The sequence below is a fragment of the Ctenopharyngodon idella genome, chromosome 2 (assembly GCF_019924925.1).
Source record: "Ctenopharyngodon idella isolate HZGC_01 chromosome 2, HZGC01, whole genome shotgun sequence".
Taxonomy (NCBI): domain Eukaryota; kingdom Metazoa; phylum Chordata; class Actinopteri; order Cypriniformes; family Xenocyprididae; genus Ctenopharyngodon; species Ctenopharyngodon idella.
This window is the reverse complement of record NC_067221.1, coordinates 40757648-40785476: the sequence shown is the minus strand read 5'-3', so window position 1 is coordinate 40785476 and position 27829 is coordinate 40757648. Positions and strand designations below refer to the sequence as shown.

The following is a 27829-nucleotide window of genomic DNA, read 5'->3' as shown; positions in this document are numbered from 1 at the left end:
TCACACCTTAGAACATTCGTCAACCAATCAGATTCAAGCATTCAACAGCCCCATAGTATAAGTAAACAAAGCATGGTTTGGATAATCCAGGACAAGGTAAAATTGTGCATTTTATTACATGTTTGAGTGTTAAAGACTCAACTGTCCATCATATGGTCTCTTTCTGTGTAAGTGGTCAGTTCTTAAACAGAATAAATTGCAAGTTTCAAACAGAAGCAAGTATGAGACAGAACAGAAGAGGTATTTTCTAAACAGGTACTTTATGATTCTTGACGTGTACAGACAGGTGAATTATTTAAATGAGATACAGGAACATTTCGAGAGGAATGCAATTGTCACATTTCAGATACACTGCATGCAGTACCATAGTAAACATGGTAAACTTTCACATTCAATCCTTTAAAAGGCAAATGAAATGAATTAGACCTATCAAATTAGTAATACAAAAGAAACACTATTCTATTTTCAAAATGGCACAGTGGTTGACTTCAGATTTCAGTTGTGTTGAATAGTTATAATCGAGTGTAATTCTGCATTTTAGCAGTGTGTAGTAAACTCATACGAGGTACTGTGAACAGATCCCAGATCAGCTGCTACTCCTGTAACCAATAATACTGAATCACATGAATACTACAACCAAAATAAACTAGAAAATAAAAAATGGTAATAGCAACAAAAGAGTCAATGTGCAACAATATCTGAGGACGTCCCCGACAACTGCGACTGGATTACCTCATGTAAAACGGTTCAATTTGGACTTACAGATTAAAATATTCTATTCAGTTGACCTTTTTGGACTTACTAACATAAAAAACGAACACTTCTGTAACATACTACCTCTGTGACCTTACGACTGCTGTCGAATCCAACAGATAAATAACCGCAACCATGAAGTGTTTACAGTTATGGAAACATCGTCTTCTGAAATGTAACAAGTATGAACACTTCCTCCTTTGAGATGTGACGTGAAACTATTGTTTTTTCACGAAACGTAAAGGAACATGATTCCTGTTAACTGTCAAACGCACACTGACGGTCCAGAACTGAACGCACACATCTGCAGTTTGAGAATTAAAGGATGAGGAAAGACCCTGAAATGATTCAAATACAGGCATTTATATGTAATCTTGAGGACAATAGGTGAATCTCACGAATCCTCTCATATTTCAACACAAAATCAAAAGAATCAATGAGAATTTGAAGGGAATGTGATTAATTATGATAATAATGTAACAATACTAACAAAAAATGATTCTAAAATCAAGCAAAGATTCATAAGATTCACATGTTCTGGAGAGTTTCGTAAGATTCATCCAACTGCCTTTTCTAATGTTCAGGGGTTTTGTACTTGGGAAAATCAAAGTAACACTGTATGAAAGATTCAATTCCAATCCATAAATCTAAGATCTAGCCAAAACTTGACCTGTATTTCTTTTAAATCAGCACTAAAGTGTTGTGAATACTGCAGATGAGTGTGGAGCCTACATACAGCAGAGAGAGAGAGAGACACACACATCCTTGACCCATGATGCTCTGGACCAATTCTTCACGTTTACTGAGTCCGCAGCTGATAGTCTGCAAAGAAAGGAGGAAATGAGCGAAGCTTAATTAAAAGCCCAGAACGACAGGAAACAGGAAAAAATGAAAACGCATGGAAAGTTAATTGTGACAGCTGAACTTTCTCTCTCCACCCATCAAAACACAATCAAAAACTAAATCAATCCATAAGATTGAGACATAAGTTCAGAAAATGAACAAATTATGATTATAAAACTTGCGGTCGTGTTGCAGTCGTGATCAAGAACACGGCACACATAGAGGAACACTACTAAATCTAGTTTACATGATTATAGAAAGTTAAGCAACAATTTTGCAATATGAACACTCTGCATTTGACCATTCAACTTTGTTTCATTAGACTAGTTTCACAACCCTGAGAGCATCAAGACAAAGAGGTTTTAATAGTGTCTCTGATTTAAACTTTAGCAGTAAACATGGCATTACAGTTCAATTGACTTGTGTGAATCAGTTAAAAATGTCCATTTTAATGAATTGATTTGATAATTTGTCATCATGTGGCTTTTTTTTTAATAAATGCAGGTAAACATTTCGGTATATAAATGACTATTATTAAACCCATTCTTGTGTTCATTAAACATGCCTTGATTATTTGTAACTATACCTGAATTATTATAATTAACTTTTTATTTTGGAGTTTTTATTACCTATAATGACTGTTGGATTAAAATTATGGATCCTTCAATTGGATATATATATAAAATATTATATACTATATTATATACTTAACTATATATAGCTAACCTTCCATATGCATTACATATTTTATTAGTCAGTTATATTTGACTAATGTATATATATATATATGTGTATACACATATACACACACACACACACACACATATATTTTTTTTATAATTTGTTTTACTAATATATATATATGTATATAAACATTTTATGTACGTTAAATATATTTATATATTTTATAATATAAAAATATTTAACACACACACATTATATAATATATAACGTTATATATATAAATTTAAATATATATATATATATATATATATATATATATATATAAATAATGTAAAATCATAAATTTATATGCACATTTTTTACTATTATTTAAAAATATATATTTTTTAGTTATTATATATATATATATATATATATATATATATATATATATAGTAAAAAAGTATATAAATAGTAAAAAAATTATTAATTATAAATTTTATACTTATTAAAATAGTAGTAATATATAATACTAATATATATATATATATATATATAAATAATGTAAAATCATAAATTTATATGCACATTTTTTACTATTATTTAAAAATATATATTTTTTAGTTATTATATATATATATATATATATATATATATATATATATATATATATATATATATAGTAAAAAAGTATATAAATAGTAAAAAAATTATTAATTATAAATTTTATACTTATTAAAATAGTAGTAATATATAATACTAATATATATATATATATATATATATATAGTATTATAGTAGTATACACATACACACACAAACAAATCATATACATTGCTTTACTATACCACAAATAAATATAAAAATACAAAACGAGAAACACGTGTTTAAAACTTTAAAAAACAAATTCAAAGAAAGAAAATCTCCCACAACACTATTTACCACACACTGTACCAGCGTTTCTAATTTTATCTCTGTTTCACCATCTCTGCACGAGTCTGTCCTGAACATCCTCTTTCCACAGAACAATTTCACCTCCGCATTTAACACTAATCTCCCATCATTCTGTACCGCATTGCTTAATTGTTGCCAAATACCTGCAATGCTGTGAAAAACAAAGACAAAAATAGAGAAAGAGGGTATGAGAAAGAGGATGAGAGAGTCTCTTACCTCCATTCTGGGTGATGTATCGAACCCATGGGAGGGCCTGATAGCCGCTCTTCTCGATGATCTTCAGGTAACGCACCTGTTGAAACACAGAGCATTACTGTCACACCATGCAATGCATTGTGTAAATTCACTCAGCCAAATATGCTAAAGGCCTACAACACAACAGAAATACCAACCCATTCAACGGATGCAAAACAACCGTGTTAAAGCCTTGCGAAATGCAAAATTAAAGTTGCTTTCCCATTGCACACAAACAATACAGGGCATAGCTGGCTACAGATGGCTTAAAAGAGAAAAAAAGAACAAAAATATTGTAGTTTAGTATGCAATATGATGATAAACTAGAAAAGTGCCTTTGTCTTACGCACCCATCAATTACTTGGTTAATTGTTCATTGATAGTATGCAATATGATGCAACAAAAAAAAAAAAAAATGGGGTTGGGGAAGATCTCGCAAGGATAAAAACATCCCAGGCTTGCGGCATCTATACATAATTTTGCATTAGTTCAGGTCGGGCCAATGAGGGCATCACACGGGCAGAGCACAGCCTGGGAAAGTGGCAGAGTGTAACGCCACGGGCGGAAGCGTATGAAGAAGTGAGATTGGGGAAATGGCACCTTTCAGTGCCGAGCGCTATTGAGTCACTCGTTGCATCTTTACAACAAGGCCTTGCATCACTGCTCACACAGAAGCTTTGCACAACCGTTTCAAACATGCTGAAAGAGCACAATCATGTTTTGTAAGAGATCACAGATACCCTGACACTCAGAATTAGAGGTGAAAAGTATAATATTTTCCCATGTTAAAATACAGTTCAGCAAGTTTAATGTGCTGAGGCAACTATTTTAAAGTCTTATGCTTATTATGGCATTCTGGGTGGTTTCTTATGGTCTCAAGTACCTCTTGACTTTAGTGTATTTTGCTTCTACATTAAACAACATTATATATTTATTAGGGGTATAACGGTACACGTATTCATCCCGAACTGTATGATACGGACGTCACGGTTCAGTTCATGCAGTTAGATGATGAATACAGTCAGTGACAGGCAATCCACACTCCAATCCAGAAGGGGGCGCGTGTGGTAATGCAACGCTATTTGCTAACCACCACAACAGGAAAGAGCACAGAACAAGAACAGATGATCTATGCATAGATATGTTTACGTGTAATCTCTTAACCAGGGTTTCAACCATGGAAAGAAATCAATAAAACAGCATGAGAATAATATCTCACGTAGCATTACATTTACCTCAGGCAAGTCATGTAGTGTCCTCAGCATGTTAGTTCACTATAGAAACTCTAGAGGGAGCATTTCACTAAATAAATGCACTTTATTAGCTTCTATATTCATTAGGCTATATTGAACATTTATTATATTCATTATATATACATATTCATTAATATATATTAGTAAATATATTCATTAGTCTATTCATTATTTAATACAATTGCATTCAAGCAACACCGGAAAGTAATGTGATTGGCCACTGTCACTATGACAGTCACGTCATAATCAAGCTTCAGATACGCCCTCCATCAAGCGTTGCCATGTGTTCCCCAGGTAAGCGATGCACATGCACCCGGCCATGCACATGATGTAAAAGAAAACGTGATTCATCAGACCAGACCACCTTCTTCCATTGCTCCGTGGTCCAGTTCTGATGCTCACGTGTCCACTGTTGGCGCTTTCGGCAGTGGACAGGGGTCAGCATGGGCACCCTGACTGGTCTGCGGCTATGCAGCCCCATACACAACAAACTGCGATGCACTGTGTATTCTGACACCTTTCTATCAGAACCAGCATTAACTTCTTGACCACACGGCCAGCCTTTGCGCCCCACGTGCATCAATGAGCCTCGGCCGCCCATGACCCTGTCGCCGGTTCACCACTGTTCCTTCCTTGGAGCCCTTTTGATAGATACTGACCACTGCAGACCGGGAACACCCCACAAGAGCTGCAGTTTTTGAGATGCTCTGAACCAGTCGTCTAGCCATCACAATTTGGCCCTTGTCAAAACTCGCTCAAATCCTTACGCTTGCCCATTTTTCCTGCTTCTAACACATCAACTTTGAGGACAAAATGTTCACTTGTTGCCTAATATATCCCACCCACTAACAGGTGCCGTGATGAAGAGATAATCAGTGTTATTCACTTCATCTGTCAGTGTTCATAATGTTATGCCTGATCAGTGTATACACATACACACACACACTAATATATATATATATATATATATATATATATATATAAACACTCCAAAATGAAGTCAATGAGTTAGTTACTATCTGTTTGACAGAACAATGGAAAAACAGGGGTGGAAGGGGCGGTAGGAGTGTTTGGGAATTTTTTTGGAAGCTATCTTTATTTTTGCAATTCCATTTGATGTCGTTAGTCACCTTTAAACGTCTCCTGAGATCAGGGTGGACATTTAAGACAAATGGAATTACAGTAGTCCAGTCCAAGTGCGTCCTCAGGCATCTCTGTGTTTGTTGATTTTGCAGGGTTTTTAATCTGCCGAGCGTTTGTTCTAATCATGGACTCTATTCTCTCTGAAAACCTCCCTGTCTAAACGTTCAGAAATAGCTCTGCAGATGCAAAATAGACTTATGCAGAATGAGAGATGTATTCTAGGTATCAATGCAGATTTTAAAAAGAACTTGGTCCAGTTAAAACACGAGGACAACCCTGCCGTCCGCCTGCGCGGGCACGTTTCGGGAGGTATTTTGGGAACACCGCGTCCTGGCGTCCGTGGGCCGGTAATGTGCCACTCTTGGGTGCAGCTCACACAAACTTACAAGGCCACCATCAGCGCCCAGTCTGGCGGGCCGGAGCAAACAGCAGACGAGCACAACGAGACAGCCAGACTGTAAAGGTCTAAATGCAGAGCCATTTGAGTTACTGCGCGACGCTTGTTTTGTGTAAATGTAGCGATTCGGTCTTGTCGGGTTGACTTTATGTCATGCTTTGGTCGTCTTTGACTCGCTCAGCCCTTCATGAACACAAGTGTATATTTGTAGCTGTCACTGAGGACACTGGATGTGTGGGTAGTGCTGAGATTTGCGTGGTCACCGGTCTCTCATTAGCATGAACTATCTGGCCTGTGGAGTGAGCTCAAAGTCGGAGACGGGTAGTCAGACTTGCACGAACAAACGGCCACAGACGCACACACGTCAAAACCTCGACCTGTCGCTGACTCAGCTCTCTGCATGCATCATTCGTTCACTATGTAAACAAGAAAACTGAATATACATGAGGGGTGATGCTGAAGGACAGTGGTTCAGGGTTTTTATGAGTTTTTATGAATGATAATGAGATGGACAAAAATGTGTCGTTACAATAATTTTAAATTAAAACATATATATTAGGGCTGTCAAAATTAACACATGATTCATTTTATCAGTTTAACATGTTAAAAATATGTGACAAATAACGCAGGCCACTGTACAGGCTACTCAAGAACATTTTACGACTGATCCCTGAACCAAGCTTAAGTAGATTTGGATGTATACTTTGGGACGGCTGTCCTGCAGGAAAGTCCATTGATCATCAAGCTTCAGTCTCTGCACCGAAGGCATCACCATCTTTGCCAAAATGGCTTGATACTTCAAAGAATTCATGATGTCCTTCATATAGTCAAGATTTCTACTTCCTGCAACAGCAAAGAACTCCCATAACAAGTTTGACCATGGAGATGGTGTTCTTCTGCTCATAAGCTTTGCCGAATACCACTCTTGACCAAGAAGAACATAAAAGGCTGACTTGAATATGCTTAAATTCATTTGCATATACCTGTGGAGTTGTGGAAGAATGTTTTATGGATGGATGTGACCAAACAAACTTTTTAGACCCATGGATCAGCGGTACGTCTGGTGCAAAAAAGGCAAAGTTTATGAGCAGAAGAACACTATCTCCATGGTCAAACATGGAGGTGGTCCAGTCTTGTTATGGGGGTTCTAATAAATGTTGAAAATGATAGCTTTTAAGTTATACTGTAATGTTGAATGTCTATAATTAATGTTTAAAAAAAATCAATTTCATAGAGACATCAGTAGTAGGGATGTGCAACAGCGACTGAGTACTCGAGTACTCGACTGTGACAGTGACGATCGATCATGTAAACGATGATCGAAATGTATTTTTTCTTTTTTCTCCAGCACTTTGAGCGCTGAGCTCCGATTGTTTAGCTTTCCACAGCACGCGTCAAAAGACGTGAGAAAAGAGAGAACGGCCTCGAAGTCATGTAGTGATGTCTAGTTTCACTTTGACAAGATAGATGAAAATACAGTTCAATGTTAGCTGTATCTTGTGCTGAAAATATCCATTCAATTCTACTCATAATTAATTTAGCAATAATCAGTGATTTTCATACTGTAAAATAACATTTTGGTTGATCAGAAAGTGCAAATTGAATCCAAAATATTGCTGAAATATTAGTGACACTTTTTAAAGCACAATCGGAGTTACACTTTCGGTCAAGCTCACGTTTGCATTCGCAAACCTTTTGCAGATGAAAGTTGTAATAGCTACATCTGATTAATCTACTATAGGATGCGTTGGGTCGGGATATTATTAAGATGCTGAATGCGCTGCATATCAGTGTTTAGTTTCATACTCAAATGCAATGCCCGATACCGACTGAGTTATTTGAGACGGTCATATTGCTTTTAGATGTTTCTTTTAAAAAATAAAAATAAAAATACTGATGTTATAATAATGCAGCAGTGCATTTTTCGTCATATTTTGTTCAATGGCATAATTCACATGGCTTCGAAAACGTGCAGGCGATTTATGGAATCACTTAATAATGTGATTAAAATATAACATGGCATGGCAGATCTGCCATAAACAAGGCATTATAATGAGAACTTTATAGAAATCTACAGTAAATTTTGTCCCTACCCGTTATTTAGCGCGCTGTCGTGAAAGCGCATCACGCCGCGAGCTCTCTCTCTCTCTCTCTCTCTCTCTCTCTCTCTCTCTCCCTCTCGCTATAGCGCGTAACTTAAAGTTCACTGGAACTTTAACTGGAACATGATGGCCATGCCCCGGCCCCCGCACACACCCTGCCCCCCCGAGTACTCGATTAACCGTTTTTGAAATATAAATACATATATAAAAGATATATAAATACACATATACATATAACGTAACACATTATGATGCAATATTGTTGTCCTTATATTGCTCTAATATAAATTCCACTGAACAAAATTTTATGCCATTTTAGTGATAATAAAACGCAGTACAAATAATATGACAACAATAAGTAAATTTCAAGTGAGTAAATTTCAAGTGAAAGACAGCAAAAAACTATGTCAAAATGAACACTTGGTTTTCTTCAAGAGTCAGATTTACACTGGAAAAAGTGGCAACTCAACACAAAACCAAAACCATTGAGAAAAAAAAAGTCCTTTAAAAAAAAAACAACAACACTGAAATGTATTATTATATTTATCACATATTATACTAATTTGCACCAAATAGTCCTGGTTTTATCAAAAAAAAAAAAAAAAAAAAAAAAAAACTGAAAAAGGCCTAAAATAAAATAAAATGTGATAAAAGACAAAACAAGATGTAACATGATCTGAGATCATAACCTGAATCTGTGGTTCAAAAATGAAATGCATTTTATTTTAGGCCTTTATGGCACATTTCTGGATGCCACCAGTAGAAATACAACAAAATAGGTTAGAAATGACATCAGAAAATGTTGCAAGCCAGATTCGAACATGTCATCTCTGACATGTGAGCATGCTCCTAAAGAGCTCAAAGCCACAGCCTAGAGAGTTAAAGATTGTTTGTGTTTTAGAAATATTTGAGAAAATTACATGTCTACAAAGTCTGTGCCCTCAGAGCCGATGAGCTCCTGACGGTAACAGAGAAATGGTCATTTACTGCAGAACTGGCAGCGAGATGCTGCACGTTACACCTAATAACAGTGTGCAAACACTTATCAACAAAAAGCAACTTTAATTGCAGAAGCCAAGGATCAGAAAACTGCCAGCGTTCACGCTTTCACACAAGGTTCATCAGAACATAAATATAGCCGTGCTGGGAAAACTATTCCCGTTTTTATATAAAACCCATGCATGCTAAAAATAGCATGCTTTCAGCACATGCACGTGTCTATTTGTGACGAGGACAGACTGGTGGTAATAGTCCAAAGGCCACGCTCAGACTGTCCAGTGCATCGAGACAGACTGCAGATCTCTAGATGCGGTCGGCCAGTCTTAGACAAACGGCCCAAGGCTTGACGCGCAACCAAACCCGCAGCCTGCATCTGCGAGCGTGGGACTGCCGCACAATCAGCTGGCGGCGCTAATCGCAGGGGACTCGACGCCTGGCGCTCAGGCCAGGAGACAGGCTGGTGTACGGAGGCCGTGACGGGAGGGAGGACACAGAGACGGGAGAGGTTATCAAAGCCTTCCTGAGGTTTCCGACCAGGTCAGCACCCAGACTGCCTCTCTCACGGGAACCAAGCAGTCAGCAAGTTCACTGCGGAGCTGAGATGACTTGATTTGAGTTTGTGTGATGCACCTCTAATTGAAGCCCACTAGGGATCAGATGTGGCTGATTTGTGATGGTCTTGATTTATGGAAGAACTAGCATGCATTTTACTTCCCCAAAGCTGTAATCGTTTGATGTTTTGAGGAGGAAGAATTTTGGGGGAGATAAAAAATAAACAAAGAAATAAATAAATGTGTATATGGGTCAATGATGTGACGGGTCAGTTTTTTTTTTGTCCATAGGCCTTAATAATAATAATAAAAAAAAAACTATTACATCCAAAGTAAGTAAGGTAGTACAACTAGATCTCTTATTGAATCCAAAAGGTTTTAATTATATTTTGCTACATATAAAAGTATTTTAAAGATTTTGAAGTGTCACAAGGTCATTCGGTTTAACTGTCCAAAGGCCAATACCGCCACTTCATTTATGATTAAAATATCTTAAAATATAATAAATTTACGTATTTTTTATTCTGGCATGATTTTATAACATCATATATCAACATAATGCAAAATGGTATTAAAATTATGTGTAGAAGTCGTTGCTTTGTTATGAGAAAGAATGTCCGGAAAAATTAATTTCATTGATGTCATGTTTTCACTTGCTCATACGCATGTCCCGAAACATCAGGTCATTCGGTACAACTGCTATAAAACATGGAAAATGTTGTAATATTTTAAAAACTTGTACTAAATATAAAATGTTTGATTGTAGCTAGCTAGATATGAGTCTGTTAGCATTGTTTGAAAATATCGTCATTCGGTATAGCCAATAGTGTCATTCGGTAAAACCGAAATTTTGGTTAAACCGAATGACTTTTTTGGTGACAAATTTTGTACATCTTGTAAAAAATGACAAAAGCAGTGTTAATTGATTATAAAAACCACAATCTCATTGTTAACAATTAATAAATCTTCAAAATTAATTATATCTTCATTATGTTTTTTTTACACTTTTAAAAACCTTATTTGTCGATGACCCGTATATAGGGTTCCTACACATTTTCCATTTCTCAGACCAGCATTATGCTTTCAGCATTATATTTGGTATATAGTAGTCATCTTTAAATATTATTTTTTAAATATTTAAAAAAAAAAAAAACGTTTTTTATTTCTACACAAAGATGCGTCATATAGCCTACTGCTCTGCTCTTTGAGAGGGATGTGGGACACGAGCAGGAAAGAGACCATTTCGCTTTAATAATATCTTCATGTTATCTCCTGATGTTACAAGCAACTGACACGTGTTGTAAAAGGTCTGAAGAGCTAGTTTTATCTTCAGACATTCAGGCTATATTTGCTTTAGCGCTGCCAGGGAAAGCGAAAGTAAAAATTACCAGCGTGTGTGAAAAGCGCTATACAAATAAACTTGACGTGCCTTATAAAGTCTAATAACAAGCACAAACTGTGTTAAATAGAAACTGACGTGCAAGCAAAAAGGTTTCTGTCCTACGGTGTTTTTTCTACTTTACCACAGTAAAGAATGTGAATAGTAGGCCTAAAAGCGAACGAAAGGAAGAAACGTTTATAATCCCCTGCCTGAGTGAAGATTTGGGAAAAGAAACAGAGATTCCATGTTCAGTGGAATAACTAATGGAATATTGTTAAATTCTCTGATAATCGGGTGACCAGATCGCGATTCGCAAACAGAATACAAAGCTTAAATTTATGGACTCACGTACCGCTCTCATTCGGCATGAACCAAAATGTTTCCATGGCTGCGATGTCACATTTAATTTCTAACCTTTTGTAAACAAAGCTTTGTGCTTCACTTGTGTCATACTCAAGTAAATACTGGCACAGCCCTATCAGTGGGTACTGAATATACCCGGATTCTCGGTACTACCGGTACTACAGAAATGCTGGTATCGTCACATTTTCAAAATTTCAGTACCGACTTGGTACCGAAGTACCGGCACTTTTGACAACACTAATGATAATCATCAATTCTCCAGTCTTCAGTGTCACATGATCCTTCAGAAATCATTCTAATATGATGATTTATTATCAATGTTGGAAACAGCTGTGCTGCTTAATTTTTTTATAACCTGTGATACTCTTTTCAGGATTCTTTGATGAATAAAAAGTTAAAAAAGAACAGCATTTATTTAAAATAGAAATATTTTGTAACAATATACACTACCATTCAAAAGTTGGGGGTCAGCAATTTGTTTTCTTTCTTTTTTGAAAGAAATTAATACTTTTATTCAGCAATAATGTGTGTTCAATTGATAAAAAGTGATAGTTAGGACTTATATTTTTAGAAAATATTTCTATTCTTTTGAATAAATTCTGTTCTTTTTAACTTTTTATTCATCAATGAATCCTGAAAAAAGTATCACAGGTTACAAAAAAATTAGAATGATTTTCGAAGGATCATGTGACACTGAAGACTGGAGTAATAATGCTGAAAATTCAGCTTTGCATCACAGGAATAAATTATATTTTAAAGTATATTAAAATAGAAAACCATTATTTTAAATTGTAATAATATTTCACAATATTACTGTTTTTACTGTATTTTTGATCAAATAAATGCAGTCTTGGTGAGCAGAAGAGACTTCTTTCATCTATCTCATATATATTGCTATATCAACAAAATAAATTTAATATTACAACGTACACTTGCAGTGAAACAGGTGAACTTAGTTGCATGATAGTCAAATAGTAGAATGTGTAACTGGAGTTGTGAATACTTCATGATGCACTATAATGCAAGTAAAGCACAAGACAAAAAGATAAATGCCAAAACAGAAAAACACAAAACAAAAAACACTGTAAAAATTAACACCGCTCAAATGATTTTGCTTCAAGAGTCAGATTTCACATTGTCAGACCAAAACTGTTTAGAAAATCTCTGCTTAAAAAATAAACACTGAAATGTATTATTATATATTATACTATAATAATAAATGTTATCAAAGGTTATCAAGAGACTTGAGTTTTGTGATGCTCCTCTAATTGAAGCCCACTGAAGATCAGATGTGGCTGATTCATGATAGTTCTTCCATAAATCTAGACTAACATGCATTTTACGTTCCCAAAGCTGTAATTGTTTGGTTTTTTAGAAGAGGAAGACGTTCGGGGGAGATCAAAACCCCCCGCAGGACAGCTGGGAAGCAGATGAAAAGCTAAATGAAAACGACACAAAAATGAGAGAGAGGAAATTTCACATAAGTTCAGCGCTTAATTAGATCAGACACAAGATTGACTTTCCCCTCATCATTTTTGCCCAAACATCCTCACTCTTGGGGGAAATTGAGTTTCAGACGGTTTTATGTCGTTGATATCCGCGTGGGCTGACGAACAAAACTTACCATTATATAGAGGAAATCTAGCGTTCCCGTCCTTTCAAACGTCTCCCGTTTAAAATTAGAGGTAATTTTATTGAAGTAGTTCTTCATGAATAATATACTCGAGGTCGCACAGAGTTCAGTCAAATAGCAGCTCAAAAACTGCTGTTTCACCTTCAGACTCTTTTGATTCTCTGTAATTTGCCTGATTCATCTGATGTCACAGCAGTCAGCCTGTTATTTAAGTGTGCGGTTTGTGGATTTTATTGTCGATTGTTCGTCTGGTTTGTGGGTTATAGACAAAAACAACTGAATATCAAACAATGCCAACATTATATGCGACACTGTAAAGGACCAGCTATTAGAAAACATTTTAAATGAATAAATCCTCACAGATATTAAGCATAAGTAATCTGGTTTTTAGCTTACAAGCAGCATTTCTGAATAGTTTATTTGCATATTACAGTTTACATTCCTGCATGCTTTATTTTTGCCAAACTGTGAGATGACGCTAAATTATTTTTGGTGGTAATTCAAGAATGTTTTTAATCTTTACCTGATCTAAGAGAACTAACAACAATATACTTGTGTATGTTTTGTTTATTTTAACATTTACTGTGTGTCCCTCTACGCCTCTGGCGAAAACATCTCTCATCTGTGGGAACTGGATGAGGAATTTCTCTTTTAAAGCAGCTCAAAAGAGCATTTCATCACTCCACACACTCTGAGAGTGACACCTGACTGACACACAATGGCCATCAGTCAGCACGTCACAGACCTGTAAACGGCAACAAAAATACCACACACACGCTCGAAGAAATTATATAAGAGATGAAGCTTCTGCAATGGGAAAAGAAAAAGTGCAAAGTAACCCCAGCAGCATTTGTGCTCCAGACATGAATGATTCCTCAAATCATGTGTGTTGTGCTGGTGCTTTAGTGGTCAGATACACAATTCTCACCTGCTGCACAATTTTTTCTGATAAAAATTGCAACTGCAATTTAAAATTAGATTTAATAAAAAAAATAAAAAAATAAATTTATATATATATATATATATATATATATATATATAAATAAATAAATCATTTACTATGATTATTTCTAGTTATTGTTGTTAATATTATTTTTATTATTATTAATATTATTTTTATTATTATTATTATTATTATTATTATTATTATTTTTACTACACAGTGCTGCTCTAATAATAACAATTATTCCTATTACTAAATAAAATATAAAAATTACTAAAAAAAAACAAAGAAATATGAGGAAGATTTATTATTATTATTATTATTATTATTATTATTATTATTATTATTATTATATTGTGCTGCTCTAATAAAAACAACTAAAAAAAATTATTTAAAAAAAAACAAATATTACTATCATTAGTACAGTATTCCAATATTCCATCGTAAATAAAATAAAAAATATAAGAAAAATAATATAATATTATATAATATTATTAATATAAAAAATACATTTTATATTAATAATATAAACAATTAAATCGAAAATGTTTACATTTTCAAACATTATTTTGACAGAAAACCGCAGGGAGCCCTAAAGTCTGCATGAAACGGAAGTTACAATAATCTTTTTTCTTCCCTATTGTGATGAATATTCGAGTGAAACAGCTTCTCGAACAAGAACAAATGTAGGGCGGGACTTAGTTTTGTCTATGCGAATTGATTGGATGGCTGTGGTTTGCTATTGGTGGATTTCATGTGAGTGACAGGTTGCCCCGCCCTCACAGCAATAAACATGTCATCAGAGAAGAGCCGGTCTGAGACACGGAAAACACAGGTGGATCATGAGCTACTCGCGTGTAAATGAAGATGGTAATACGCTTCATACTTTATTTATTAAATAAATCATTACATTTATTTAATAAAATCACAACATTTGTGATTTGATAATCTCACTAAGCCATATTGCGATTAACTGACGCAAACTGAAGGAGAGATCCATATTTAGAGCCCAGACAGAGACTTGCAGGAATCATATCATTATTTTGATTTCGTTCTGTAAGAGAACCTTAATGCATTCAAACTGAACAAAACAAAAAAACATCTTAAATTTCTGCTAATTTAAAATCTGCTAATCATGTTAACAAACACACGGCATGATTTTGAATCCAGCTCAATCCAAAACCGCAGTGCACAGCACCTGTTTGAGAAACATCTTCAGGTCAACAAACATCAGTCAGATTCTGTTGTTTGCAGAGGAAAGTTTCCACAAACACGTCCCACATTCTCTTACAGCTCAACTGTAGTCCTATCCAGCTGTCTTCTTCTCTACCCGCCTTGATAAACTGCTGAGGCCTGAGAAACACACGACTGACCGTAACAAATAAACACACCGTCTGCTAAAACACAAGATTCAGCAGCAGCAGCAGGAGCTGCGGTTCTGTTCTGTCTGTCCTGGCTTTGACCGGCCGCCAGCGTCTGGATCAGGCCACTGTCACGGCCACAACACACACACAAAAACACACAAACACACAGCGTTGGTGCTTCAAGTGCATGAAACTTAAACTGTTTATTCTAAATGCAAAAGATTAAAACCCGCAATCCTGTACGAGACACATTATAAAGATTCTCTGAACTGTCTCAAAGGCTTCACCCACAGCTCTGTCATCATTTATTCACCCTCATGTTGTTCTTCTGTGCACACAAAAGATGATATTTTGAAGAATGTTTCTTTTTTTGTTCATACAATGAAACAAAAACAACAATGGACCCCACTGACTTTCACTGTATGAAAAAAAAAAAAAAAAACAAAAAAAAAAAAGACATTGTCAAAATATCTTGTGTTCTGCAGAAGAAAAAGTCAAACATTTTGGATTTTATGACGGAATTCATATTTATCAAATATTCTGCTTTCATCAACCAATATAACTAGAGTACACTAGTGATATTTATATATTAATATATTTCTATAGCCTTTATTTTCAGTTTAAAATTTTAATATTTATTTAAGTTTTAATAAATTTAAGTGCTTTTTTTATTCATTTTTGTTTTTTAGATATTTCTATTTAGCTTTCATTTTTAGTAACTAACTTTTATGTAACTTTAATAACATAAAATGTATTTTATTTCAGTGAGACTTTTTTCCATCTAATATATTTATGTTTTATTTCAGCTTTATTTTACTTAAAAATGTTTTTTAATAGTTTTAGTCAATAACACTGGGGTCAGATGCCATATTTACTTTTTCATGAATGAAAACGATGCAGTCTAATCGATGCACATCCAGTTTTCACAACACACTTACCAGAGCCATTCGTTCACAGGAATTTGTTGAAAAGACATTTTCAATATTGCGTCAGCTGAACGATCAACAGCCAAGATAAAAACAGCTGAACAAAGGTCTAACCCGCACAGCCTCATTTACACTCCCAAGAAATTAAACAAGACATCTACCATGAAAAGAGTGTAGTTCACCCAAAAATTTAAATCCTCAACTTCATGTCTTTCCAAACCTATAAGACAATTCACCTTCAAAAAACAAAGATATGTTTAATGAAACCTTTTGTCCCTCCATTGAAAGTCATATATGAGTGCTCTATGTGCCTTAATCAATGCTTATATGTGAATAAAAGCCTAAATTAAATCTGTTCATCATAAGAAGTCTTAAGCCGCTCGATTCATATGGATTTCTTTTACGATCTCTTTACGTGCTTTCTGAAGCATCAGAGTTTTGGATGAATGGACAGAAATCAGGTTTCTCCAGTTGTTTTTCACAAATGAGCAAAAGTTTGGAATTAAATGATGGTAAGTAGTTGATAACAGAAATTTCATTTTTAGGTGAACTATCACATATGGTTACCATATTTGAACCCAATCCACCACAGACATGCAAAAGTACACATACAATATTGAGGTTTCCTAAAGAGCATCTCAACAAGACAACACTGCTCAACACAGCGATAAAAATCAACAGCATGCTATTTTGTGAAATTAATTTACTCTTGTGAGTTGATCATAGAATAGTAATGAAGGGAAATGTGTGCTCAAAACCATCTCTGAATTTAAATGAGGGGTGTGTGATTTGGTATTCAAACATATGTTACAACACTACAGATGTATTACAAAAAACTTGATTGTTGCTGTCAGTGTATAAATCCTTCAAAATACAGATTCATAGCGCCATCTATCAGGGTTAAAGGAAAAACCAGCACACATCGCATCTGCCACAGCCTGAGCAACAGGTGTTCAGCACCCGGGAAAATACAATTCATCACATAAACAGTCAGCAGCGCCACCTTATGACGAAAACAGGAAGCATAATATAACGACAACAGAAATCTGTTCTGGTAAGGCAGGCTGAGAAAGCTCTTACATATTCATCAGATTAAGATTTAATCATGGTTAAATGATTAAATATTTTTTATGAAAGACAGAGATAGAGTAATGCTTTACAAGTAACATATGCTACGTAAACATTACGTTTGAAATAACAGGGTTTCTGCAGGTTAAAGACTTTTTCAAGACCAAGAAAATAGAAAATATATTGACAATATACTGAAATATGGAATATATTGAATAATATGTCAATATGTTCTCTAAATGTCTAGAGAGAAACACAATAAGTTGTATTAGCAGCACTTCAGAGTTTGAAAATACAACGTCCAACGCACATCCATTACTTTTTAATTCATTTTACAAAAAAAAAAAAAAAAGCGCCTTGAATTGCTCTGCTTTCAACCACTAGAATATGGACATAACTTTTACTGTATCACCTGATGACACTGAGTTATGCTTAAAACAAGAACAAATATCTGCCAATGGGTTCAGAAAAATCAACTTAATTCAAAAGTTTTCTCAGTGACAGATATTTGTTCTTTTTTTTTTCTTTTTTTTTTAAGCATAAACACTTCTTTTTGTTAAATTTTTCAAGACTTCATTTTACATTTGCATCTCAAGTAAACGTATCAAAAATGTTTAGATATTTGTATTGGAAAACAGGACAAAAAAACTGAAGAAGATATTAGTTTTTGGCAATGTATGCAACATTTAATGCTGTTACTTATAACATATAATGCTATAACTTTATGAATTCCAGACATTCTGCTCTGATTTAAGACCTTTTTAAGGCCTTAATTTGTGTCAGAGCGAATTAAGCCTTTTTACGACTCGCAGAAACTCTGAGTACACATAAAAAAAGTTTTGCTTTTTGAATTTACACTATAATACTACTTTTTAAGTAACATATTAATTTAATCTATTTACATCTGCAGGTATGAAGTATGGAAAACTTGTTTCCACCACTAAATAAAAAAATAAAGTTTAACTTGCGAGATATAATTCTGACTTTATAAGATGCAGTTGTGAGTTTATATCATGCAATTTTGACTTTATATCTCACAGTTCTGAGAAAAAAGTCAGAATTGCATGATATAAACTCACAACTGCATCTTATAAAGTCAGAATTATATCTCGCAAGTTTATAGTTTCTCTCATAATTCTGACTTTTTTCTTGCAATTTTGAGTTTATATCATGCAATTCTGACGTTATAACTCGCATTGTGTTTATATCTCGCAATTCTGAGAAAAAAAGTCAGAATTGTGAAATAAAAAGTCGCAATTACCTTTTTTATTTTTATTTCATGGCGGTGAAAAAGTTTCCATACTAAGGTGCAAGTAATTTATGATGTACGAAAAGAAAGTGGCTTCCCCGACTGCAGCAACTTCCATTTTTACTACAGATATTTTGCGCCAATTTCCCAGGAACGATTTTGTGAACACGTGATCGAAACTGTGCTTTATTCACAGATGTTTTATGTTAAATTTGCAACTTTGGATGGAAACAGAGCTAATGAGGTGGTTAGTTACCTGTATTCCAGAAGTGGTGAAATAGGGAATCTCAAACTTCACACTGATTGGTGGTTTTCCCTCCTTGTCCTCCGCCTCCACACTGGGCAGCCCGAAATGAGCCCTCATCAGGTACTCCTTACCTCCCTGAGACAAAGACACACTCATGAGTTTTTGCTGATATTACTTTCACTACTTAGCTAGTAGTAGTTATCATTAATGTATCATAGCAAAACAGACTGCATGTATTTTCTTACAGGGAAAGACTTGATGGACCAAACAATCTCGCTGTTTTCCGGCACCCACTTCACGCTGCCCACTGTGGTCTTAAACTTGGGCGAGTCTGCATCGGTCGGGACTGGAATATGAATCTCCACGTTGTTGGCAGTGGAGCGGCGCTTAAACTGAGATTTGGCCTGAAGGTAAAACAGACGAAACATGAGAGTCAATTCAGATGCTCTGTGTATAAAACCACAGCATAAAATCAACTGAAGTTCACATAGTTTGTGAAAGTGTTCTCACTTTGATCATGTACTCGATTCTGCTGTGTGAATGCTTCTCAATTACAGACTCGATCCAGATCAGCGGCTTCACCTGTTCACACAGAAAATCAAACCCCATCAGAACCAAACATCAAATAAACAAAACCTCGAAAAACAGCAAATGACAGTTTACACTTATAAAATGTAATCATTGCATTTAAATAAATATGAATTTAAGGCAAGATACACCAGGTAAAGACGGAAAAAACAGATATCATCATACTTCTCCAGATGATTGATTACATAAAGAATTGCAAGCATTTTTGTATAACATGTTTCCTGAAATGTTATGTTTAAATATGGATGCAAAATGGTGCATGATCTATTTAAATATGAACTAATATCCATAAATTTGAAATTGGAAAATGCCAGATTAAAAATTTGTTTCATAGATGTAAAGGATTTTACAAAGGGGATTTGGACGTCTAATTTTATCACTTCACAAATCAGAAAATGCTGTCAACAGCCAGAAAAAAAAAAAAGTTTTTAGGAATAAAATGTTGAAATATGAACTAACAAATGATATATGAACAAACACCTCTGTAAAAACCTTCAGAATATCGATAGGAATAAAACTGTAAAGTTTGATGTATGTAAAGCTGCTGAAGTGGAGACTAAAAAATATGCAATGCAATTGAAATCTACAGATGTAAATAGATAAAGTGCAATAAAATAAACACTTGAAGATGTATTTTGGATGTTTTCATTCCACTAATCTGAAACAACACACTATAGAGAAGCAAAATAGCCCAAAATCCCAAAACTGAAAATTAATTTAATAAGCATGAATGAATTTAGACTCTCACATGCGTGTTGAGGCGGTAGGACATCAGCTCAAACTCTCCATCCGGAGGAATGAAGGAGATTGTGCGATCGTTCTCAAATCGAGACAAACGCACACACTGATGAAACTTCACATCCTCCAACTCCACGGATTTACTCTTACCACCTGAAGAAGAGAGGTATGATTGAACAAATGACTAAAACACACACCTCAGCTGTAGAATTCACAGTAAAGCCTTGTTTCTGAAGCTTATCAATTGACTTTTGGGGTTTTTTTAAGTTTAAAACTTTTTCGGTATATAGATATTTACACTGACAAAAGCTAAAGTGAGTACAATTGAATATTTAGGATGTAAAAGCGTCAAAGAACAGATGAAATTACTTGAGGACGATGGGGTGGAACATACGGTATCAAAGGCTTGTCATTTTTACTTTTGTTTAGTTTAGATCACAGTCTGGTAAAGCCACGATTTGTTATTTCCTATCACAATTCATAAACAGGTGGTAATATCAGGAGAGATATTTTATTGGATTTTAGGAGTACACTAGCATATAGAGGATTCAGGAGAAAATACACATGGAATAAAAGCTACAAAATTCCAGATTATATGAGGTCTTTTATCATCCATACAGAGAAAGAAAACTGAGGAAATGGACTCACGGCCAGTGTTCTCGAACAGAACCTTGTCATTCAGACCCAAACGCAGCTCTGGCATTCCCGAGAGGAACACTCTCATCTTAATGGAGCCAACGATCTCACTGCGAAGGACGTTACCGTTCGCACTGACCTGGAGAAAGATCAGGACCCATGAGTCAGCAGTGTCAAACACTCAAATCAATCAAAATAAATCAATAAATAAACTAAATAAAAAAGATCATCTATATTGTAGTTCCACATACCTACTGAAAACTACTAAACATTTATTCAGTACAAGGCAAAAAATAGCATAGCGAGAGCATCATTGCAAAAAGAAATATCACAAAAAATCTAAATTATCTTGTTTTCATAACAGTTATTAGTTAGTTTTAATTTTGTAATGTTTCCTGAGGAGTACTTACAATGTTAGTATGATTTTTAAATAAAACAAATTGTCAAAATTTACAAATAAAAGGCCATTTTATACCGTAATTTTATCCCTCTGATTTGAACGCTCTTTTAGAAGGGGCATGTCTGCTCTAAGACTTCAGTGTAAACGCCCACTGCTGTGATTGGCTAACATCTTTGCATATGAAATAAGTATTACATGCGGAACATTACTGTTGGGTCCATATTTTACAGTAAAAGTCGTTTGCAAAGTCTGCGTCAAAACTGTGACTGATTTACCAAAGAATCCACAGTGGAAATGTACCGAACAAACAAATAATGCTCTACTGAGACATCCTGGGTCAAAAATGGTCTTCGGTGGTGGCTGACAGACATGGTCATTCACACAAATAGTAAAAAGTACCCTACCCACGTGATCTGCAAGCCCAATACTGACAATATATTACCTGCCACTCTCACTGTAATTCTTTCTTGCCCTCTTTGCCAAAAAAAAATCCATTATTTCATAGCTTATAGCTTTGTAAGAGAAGATGCTTCTTTGCTAGATCTTATAATTATTTTGGTATATATATATATATATATAATAATTAAATAATCAATATTAAAAAGTAGCATTAAAATGTTTAATAGTCTAATTTTCTACCATACAATTGAATGCACCTGGCTAACAACAGCTTGCTTTGTTCTGGTTTCACCTCACTTTTTTCTTTTTTTTTTTTTTTTTCTTTTTTTTAGATAATTTACTACACATTGTCATATAAATAACCTGAAAATACTGTGGATTATTAAGGCTAAATCTTACAAACCACTCTTGCTAAATGGGGTAAGCACACTTACGTTCTCATTTCAGAGGTGTTCTGAGTAAATGATTTGTTATTCACCGATTCAGACAGCGACGTCTCATGAGTTCAGTGTTTAAGAATCGAATCAATGTTAAAATGAATCAGTTCGAATGAGCCATTAGGTCGTGAATCGGACAATAGTGGACCTGGACGCGTTGTGTGCGAATCCCGGCTGTTACGACATCGCAAAAGATTTGTCAACACAGAAACACTTCATCACTGGATAGGATTTTTTTTGTCTATTAAAAGTGTGGTTTAGAGGCAGTCTTTCGCCCCACTATTAAGTCACATTGTGACAAAATCTGAAATGGGTCATTTACCGAGCTTAGATTCAATAACAGCTGTTTTGGGGCTAAAGAGGAAGTTTTGAGTTCTGAAACTTACAGGATGTTTTTATAGTACAATTTTTCTTACATGTCAAAAGATAAAGGAAAATTTGACTTCTCAATTTATGACCTCTTTAAGCTCTTGACCTGGACTGCTTTCAACACGTTATTTGGATCCAGCTAAAAAGTGTCAAACCATTTAAAAAAAACAGCAGGTACATAAATTTACACAACCGAAGCACAATGTCATGGCTGTTACTGCGTCCTGTTTGTTATGATGGATTCCTGTGTTTATTTTGAGCATGTCTAGAGACATCTAAGAAACGAGATGTTTCTAAAAACATACCAGTAGGTTGACAGACTCGATGACGTCCAGGAAAACCTCGTTTTTCCTGTACTTGATGCCCTCTGACCTCCAGGAGACGGCGTTGGTTACAGTCGCAGGGGGCCGCGGAGCTCCCGTGTCCAACTTGTGACCTTCCTGCGTGATGTATCTGTGTATTGACACAACGACATGAGCAAAATAAACACACGGCTGGAAATTTCTGCAAAATTATATGACTGAGTGATATCTGCTGGTTTAAGGAAAGACCTGGAATTATTTCAGTATTGAGACACATATTACATTATCTCACTTTTAAAAGTGCCCCTACTATGCTTTTACAGATATTACATATCATATAGTGTGTATTATAGCGGTTTGTGAATGTAAATGTAAACGAATGGTAAAGTTTCAAAGCTTGAAGTCCAGATAAATGGAGTTATTGTCTCCCAAAAGAAAGAAGTGATTCTGAACTGCTGAAACTGCAGTAATTCCAGCTTGAACGTATGTAGGTTTGGAACAAATTTGCATAATGCCAGCCAATGGTCTTCAGTGGCTGCCCGTGAACAGCGTCTCCTTTGCCCCGCCCTCAAACACTTGTAGCTGAGACTGGAAGAGTATGGATTGTGTTGTCGACATGTCGAGAAGACGCTGTTTTCTGCGCTGCGAAAGCTCATTCCAAAGTATGAGACTGATATGATAAAACTGATGCCATTGTTACTGTCCGTATCACTGTATATCAAGTGCTGAGGAAGAGCTGAAATTCAGAAATGCTAACAGAAGTTTCATTTCTGACCAATTACAACAGACTGGGCCATCTGACCAATCATGACAGAGGCTCTCAGAAAGGCGGGGTTTAGAAAGAATGGATCCTTGATCGAACCGTTTCAGACACTGTGAGAAAAGAGCTGATGCTGCAATGTATATATTATTTAAAAATAAATAATAAAGTGTTTTTTGACCTTGGATGCAGGTAAACTTACTGTAGGGGACTCCAAAACAAAATTAGAACCTTTAAAATAGTTAATGATTAAAAAAGACTTTCCATTGAACGTCAGTCATATGGCTTGAGGGCGAGTAGATGGTGACAGAACTGTTAGTTTTGAGTTGATATTCCTTTAATGGTTCATAAAAGAAACTCAAACACAAACTCACTCCTGAAGGATCTTGCTGTCAGTAGTTTGAGGGTATCCGAAGTCCATGAGTTCATCCAGCAGCTCGTAGATAATGACAAAGTTATCTCTGATACTCTCCTCCTCCAGCTCCTTAAAGTATTCAGAGAAAACCTGAAAAACAGACACATCAAATACCAGTTAGAATAAAACAAGTAATCATGAAATGTAGTATGCAACAATAAACGATATATTAATGAAGCGGTTTTTGAAATTATTATCAGTGTTGGCTTGGCTGATTAACAGACGTGTTAGCGCCCCCTTGTGTTAATTCCACAATCTACTGGCCCTAATAATTCTGGTCCAATAAGGTGAGCTCTCCCACTTTAATCACTTTAATCCCAAAAGAGAAATGTACAATTCACATATGACGTACCTGAACAATTTTGTAGAGGAAGGAGAAAACCAAGGAGACGCAAGCATTCTTTTTGGATGTTGCAACAACTGTTTGCCAGCAGGTTAAGAGACAAAACATGATTAAAAGAGACAATTAAACAATAAAATTATTATTTTATAACAGTTTTATAATTTGCATATTGTGGCTCATCCAGTGAACCAGATTTAAAAGCTAGAACTATCCGTGTCATAATTATAAATTAAATAACTAGTTAATAGGGCGGCTTGATTACAGCAAAAATCATAATCACATTTTTTGGTGAATATTAAGATGATATAAAAACTGCAATATTCCATAAAAAAAAAATAATAAGAAGAATTGTCAATTGTGATTTCATGATGACTTTAAATTTCATTAAACATTTCTGACTTAAGGACCGGTGAGGCCTTTTTTTTTTTTTTTTATTCGCACTCATGCTCCTAAATATATTTTATGGTTCACACATCTATTTTTAGTCATAAACGCAATGCAAATCATGTAATCAAATACATATATAATGTTACAATATAAAACTATTGACAAGTCACTGACTATAATATGTAATTAGAATAATAATAGAAGTTTATGGTGAAATATTCATATTCTAATATATTAGTGTAAGAGTTCAAGAAGACTTTATTTCACATGCAATGCTTTATTTTTAACTTTTCAAACTCTACTGTTACACTCGATTACATAAAATGATAAAGCAGCCCAGCAGGCAGTTTGCAGGTTTGCAGCGTGGAAGGATACGGTACAGATTGTTGTGTTTAATCCACATGAAACGAACTCCACCATGAGCCAGGATGGGTGACAGCGTGCCCTCCTCCTCTTTATCCATCAGCAGGGTCATAAAATGCTCAATCTCGGACATGTCCACATCACCGCGGTAATTACGGCAGATCAGGACCTGAACACACACACAGCAAATTAAATTCACTGACTTCCGTCAAAGAGTCATTTCCAATACTTGCTGCTTTTCTTCTACTAAGACGGAGATATTTTCTGAATACGGGCTGCTAACAGACCAGATGTAACTTTATTAACCCAGATACACTACAGTAACCAAGGCCAGGAATGAGCAGCTTACCAGATTAAACGATCTGACTAGTTATACAGGCAAAACTTTGCGTAACACCATTTTCACTATACAGCAATTTCTTTACTATACTTGCAATTTAAACATATTCAGATTATACTGTCAGATGAAGGTAATGACTTTGAAAGACTAAATAAAATACAATTTAAGGAAAGCTTTAATGTGTAATTAGATCTCTGCATCAGCTGAAAAATGAAATACTTTTAAATATCATATGCTGTTTGATTTGTATATTCACGTCAAATTTAATCCACGAACACTTTTCATGTAAAGACAGATGTTAATGTCACTGAAAAATATACCAAAATGGTTATACCTTTATATATATATATATATATATATATATATATATATATATAGTTTTTGTGTGTGTGTTTTTACATCACATGAACATTGTAGCAAGGTAATACCATAGAATTTGGGTAATACTATAGTATTATTTCATGTACATTGCAATTACCATGGCAAAAATCATTGTACCAGCAAAAAAGTGCGTTTATCAGAGCCGCAAACAAGCATGAAAAAAACCCCAAAATAATGCATTATATCTTATTAAACAAACTAAAACGCGACAAATAAGCTACAGAACAAGGAGGGAGAAAAATATCTGAAAAAAATATCACTTTCGTGAACTAATACATCAGAATCTGGAGTGTTAAAAATCTTCGCAGCTTTCAGACCAGGGGAAACACATTTATTGATTTTAACTGAGAATAAGTCTATTTAAATCCCCTAACGTTCATGTTTGATGTGGATTAGCTTTAGCCTTCAGTGCTAGTGAACCGTTATCTTACCTTCCCCTTCAGATCTAACACATAAACAGCGCTGGCCGACATGTTTGCGCCTTCCTTGACCGCTTTTATCGTTAATCTACAGAAGTCCGCTCACTTCTGGGACATTTGTTAGTTTAATAAAGAGCTGTCATCGGTTTTATAAGCTCAAAGAATCTCAAACATCATCAAATTGCGGATGGGAGAGATTTTGAGGAACCGGGCGCTGATGTGGTGGGAGCGTAAGACTGTAGCGCCACCTGCCGTACTGGATGAATGAGAGAACTACAGTTTCACTAGAGGGGTCGACATCTGTGTGAAGGGTGTAAACTGGGTGTGTATGTACTTCATACATCCATTAAAAGTCTTTCCACTAGATGTCGCTTGAGACTAAGCAATAATCCAAGTATTTTACTTTCAAAGAATAATGTTTTTTTTTTTTGCAGTGTTTCTGATTTGGTCATACGTCTCAGACTGTTATACGGTTTATAGTTTTTATTAATATTTTCAATTAGCAATTTTTTATTTCAGTTTGATTTTTAGTAATTTTGTCTTGCTTATTATTATTTTTATTTAAAAATGTTATAAACTTAAAAACTTATTTCAGTTAATTCCAAGGCAACATTTTTAATTGAACAGTTTTTCATCTAATATTTGTATTTCATTTCAGCTCTATCCCATGTCAACAGGAACACGTCACGTGCATGAGATGATCTGGAATTTAGGGCATATGTGTATCCATATGTTCTGCATGCCATTGTTCAGCGTGAGGTGCGTCTCTGACGTTAGACGTTTATTTATGAGACACGCGGGTCCACAGGCACATTTTACCCTTGAGATGCAGATGACACTTTTACCGTGTATAAGGGTTGAGAGGAGCATGTCCCTCAAGAGAGACATAAAAATGTGAAATCGCTTCTTTAAAAAAGTGGGCCGTGATGAACAATGTAATGAACTGCCAATGAAAGTCAAGACTGGTGAAATCTTTGCTGTACAAACCTCAGCAATGTTCTTCAGATTCTGTTGCAATGATTTTCTATTAGTCTAGGCTATATGATGCAACATTGACTGGTTAAGCTCAGAATTAAACCACTCCTGTCCTGTGACCTTTTTATGCTTTAGAGAAAAACAAATTAAAATTAATTGCATGCCTTTTATCAACACAAGCCATCCAGCATTTATTAATATATTCTAAAATCCATCTAGCTTACTGCAGTGTGCAACAAGTGTCTCACAGCAGCCGCCGAGCGAATGCACAGAGTAACATTATAACATCATTTTCAACACAGTCAAATGTATCTAATATGATAAACAGCGCTGTGTTACCTCATACGCTTGACCGGAAGAAGTGGCGCCGACGACTGCAGCATAATACAAGTCCCGCTGCTGTCGAGCCGTGTGTCGCGCTCGTCTCTCATTAGCAATCGCTCCAGCTCCTGCTCTGCTTCATACTACAGTAAGGTTAATAATCTCATCCATGAACATGATTTCTGCCCGA

The 27829-nt window shown here is 35.2% G+C and overlaps 1 protein-coding gene across 1 annotated transcript; it reads right to left on the bottom strand.

Annotated features, from left to right (window-relative positions):
• Positions 1-241: 241 nt before the first annotated feature.
• On the bottom strand, positions 242-26586 carry ap1m1 (adaptor related protein complex 1 subunit mu 1). The gene is made up of 12 exons (XM_051869343.1): positions 26356-26586; positions 25216-25372; positions 24463-24530; positions 24070-24200; positions 22939-23086; positions 21041-21167; positions 20403-20545; positions 19577-19648; positions 19312-19470; positions 19076-19201; positions 3430-3505; positions 242-1575 (listed from the first exon to the last, which is right to left on the bottom strand). Exons 1-12 carry the CDS (start codon positions 26395-26397, stop codon positions 1553-1555), a joined length of 1272 nt encoding a protein of 423 aa, XP_051725303.1. The 5' UTR covers positions 26398-26586; the 3' UTR covers positions 242-1552.
• Between the last annotated feature and the right edge of the window lie 1243 nt (positions 26587-27829).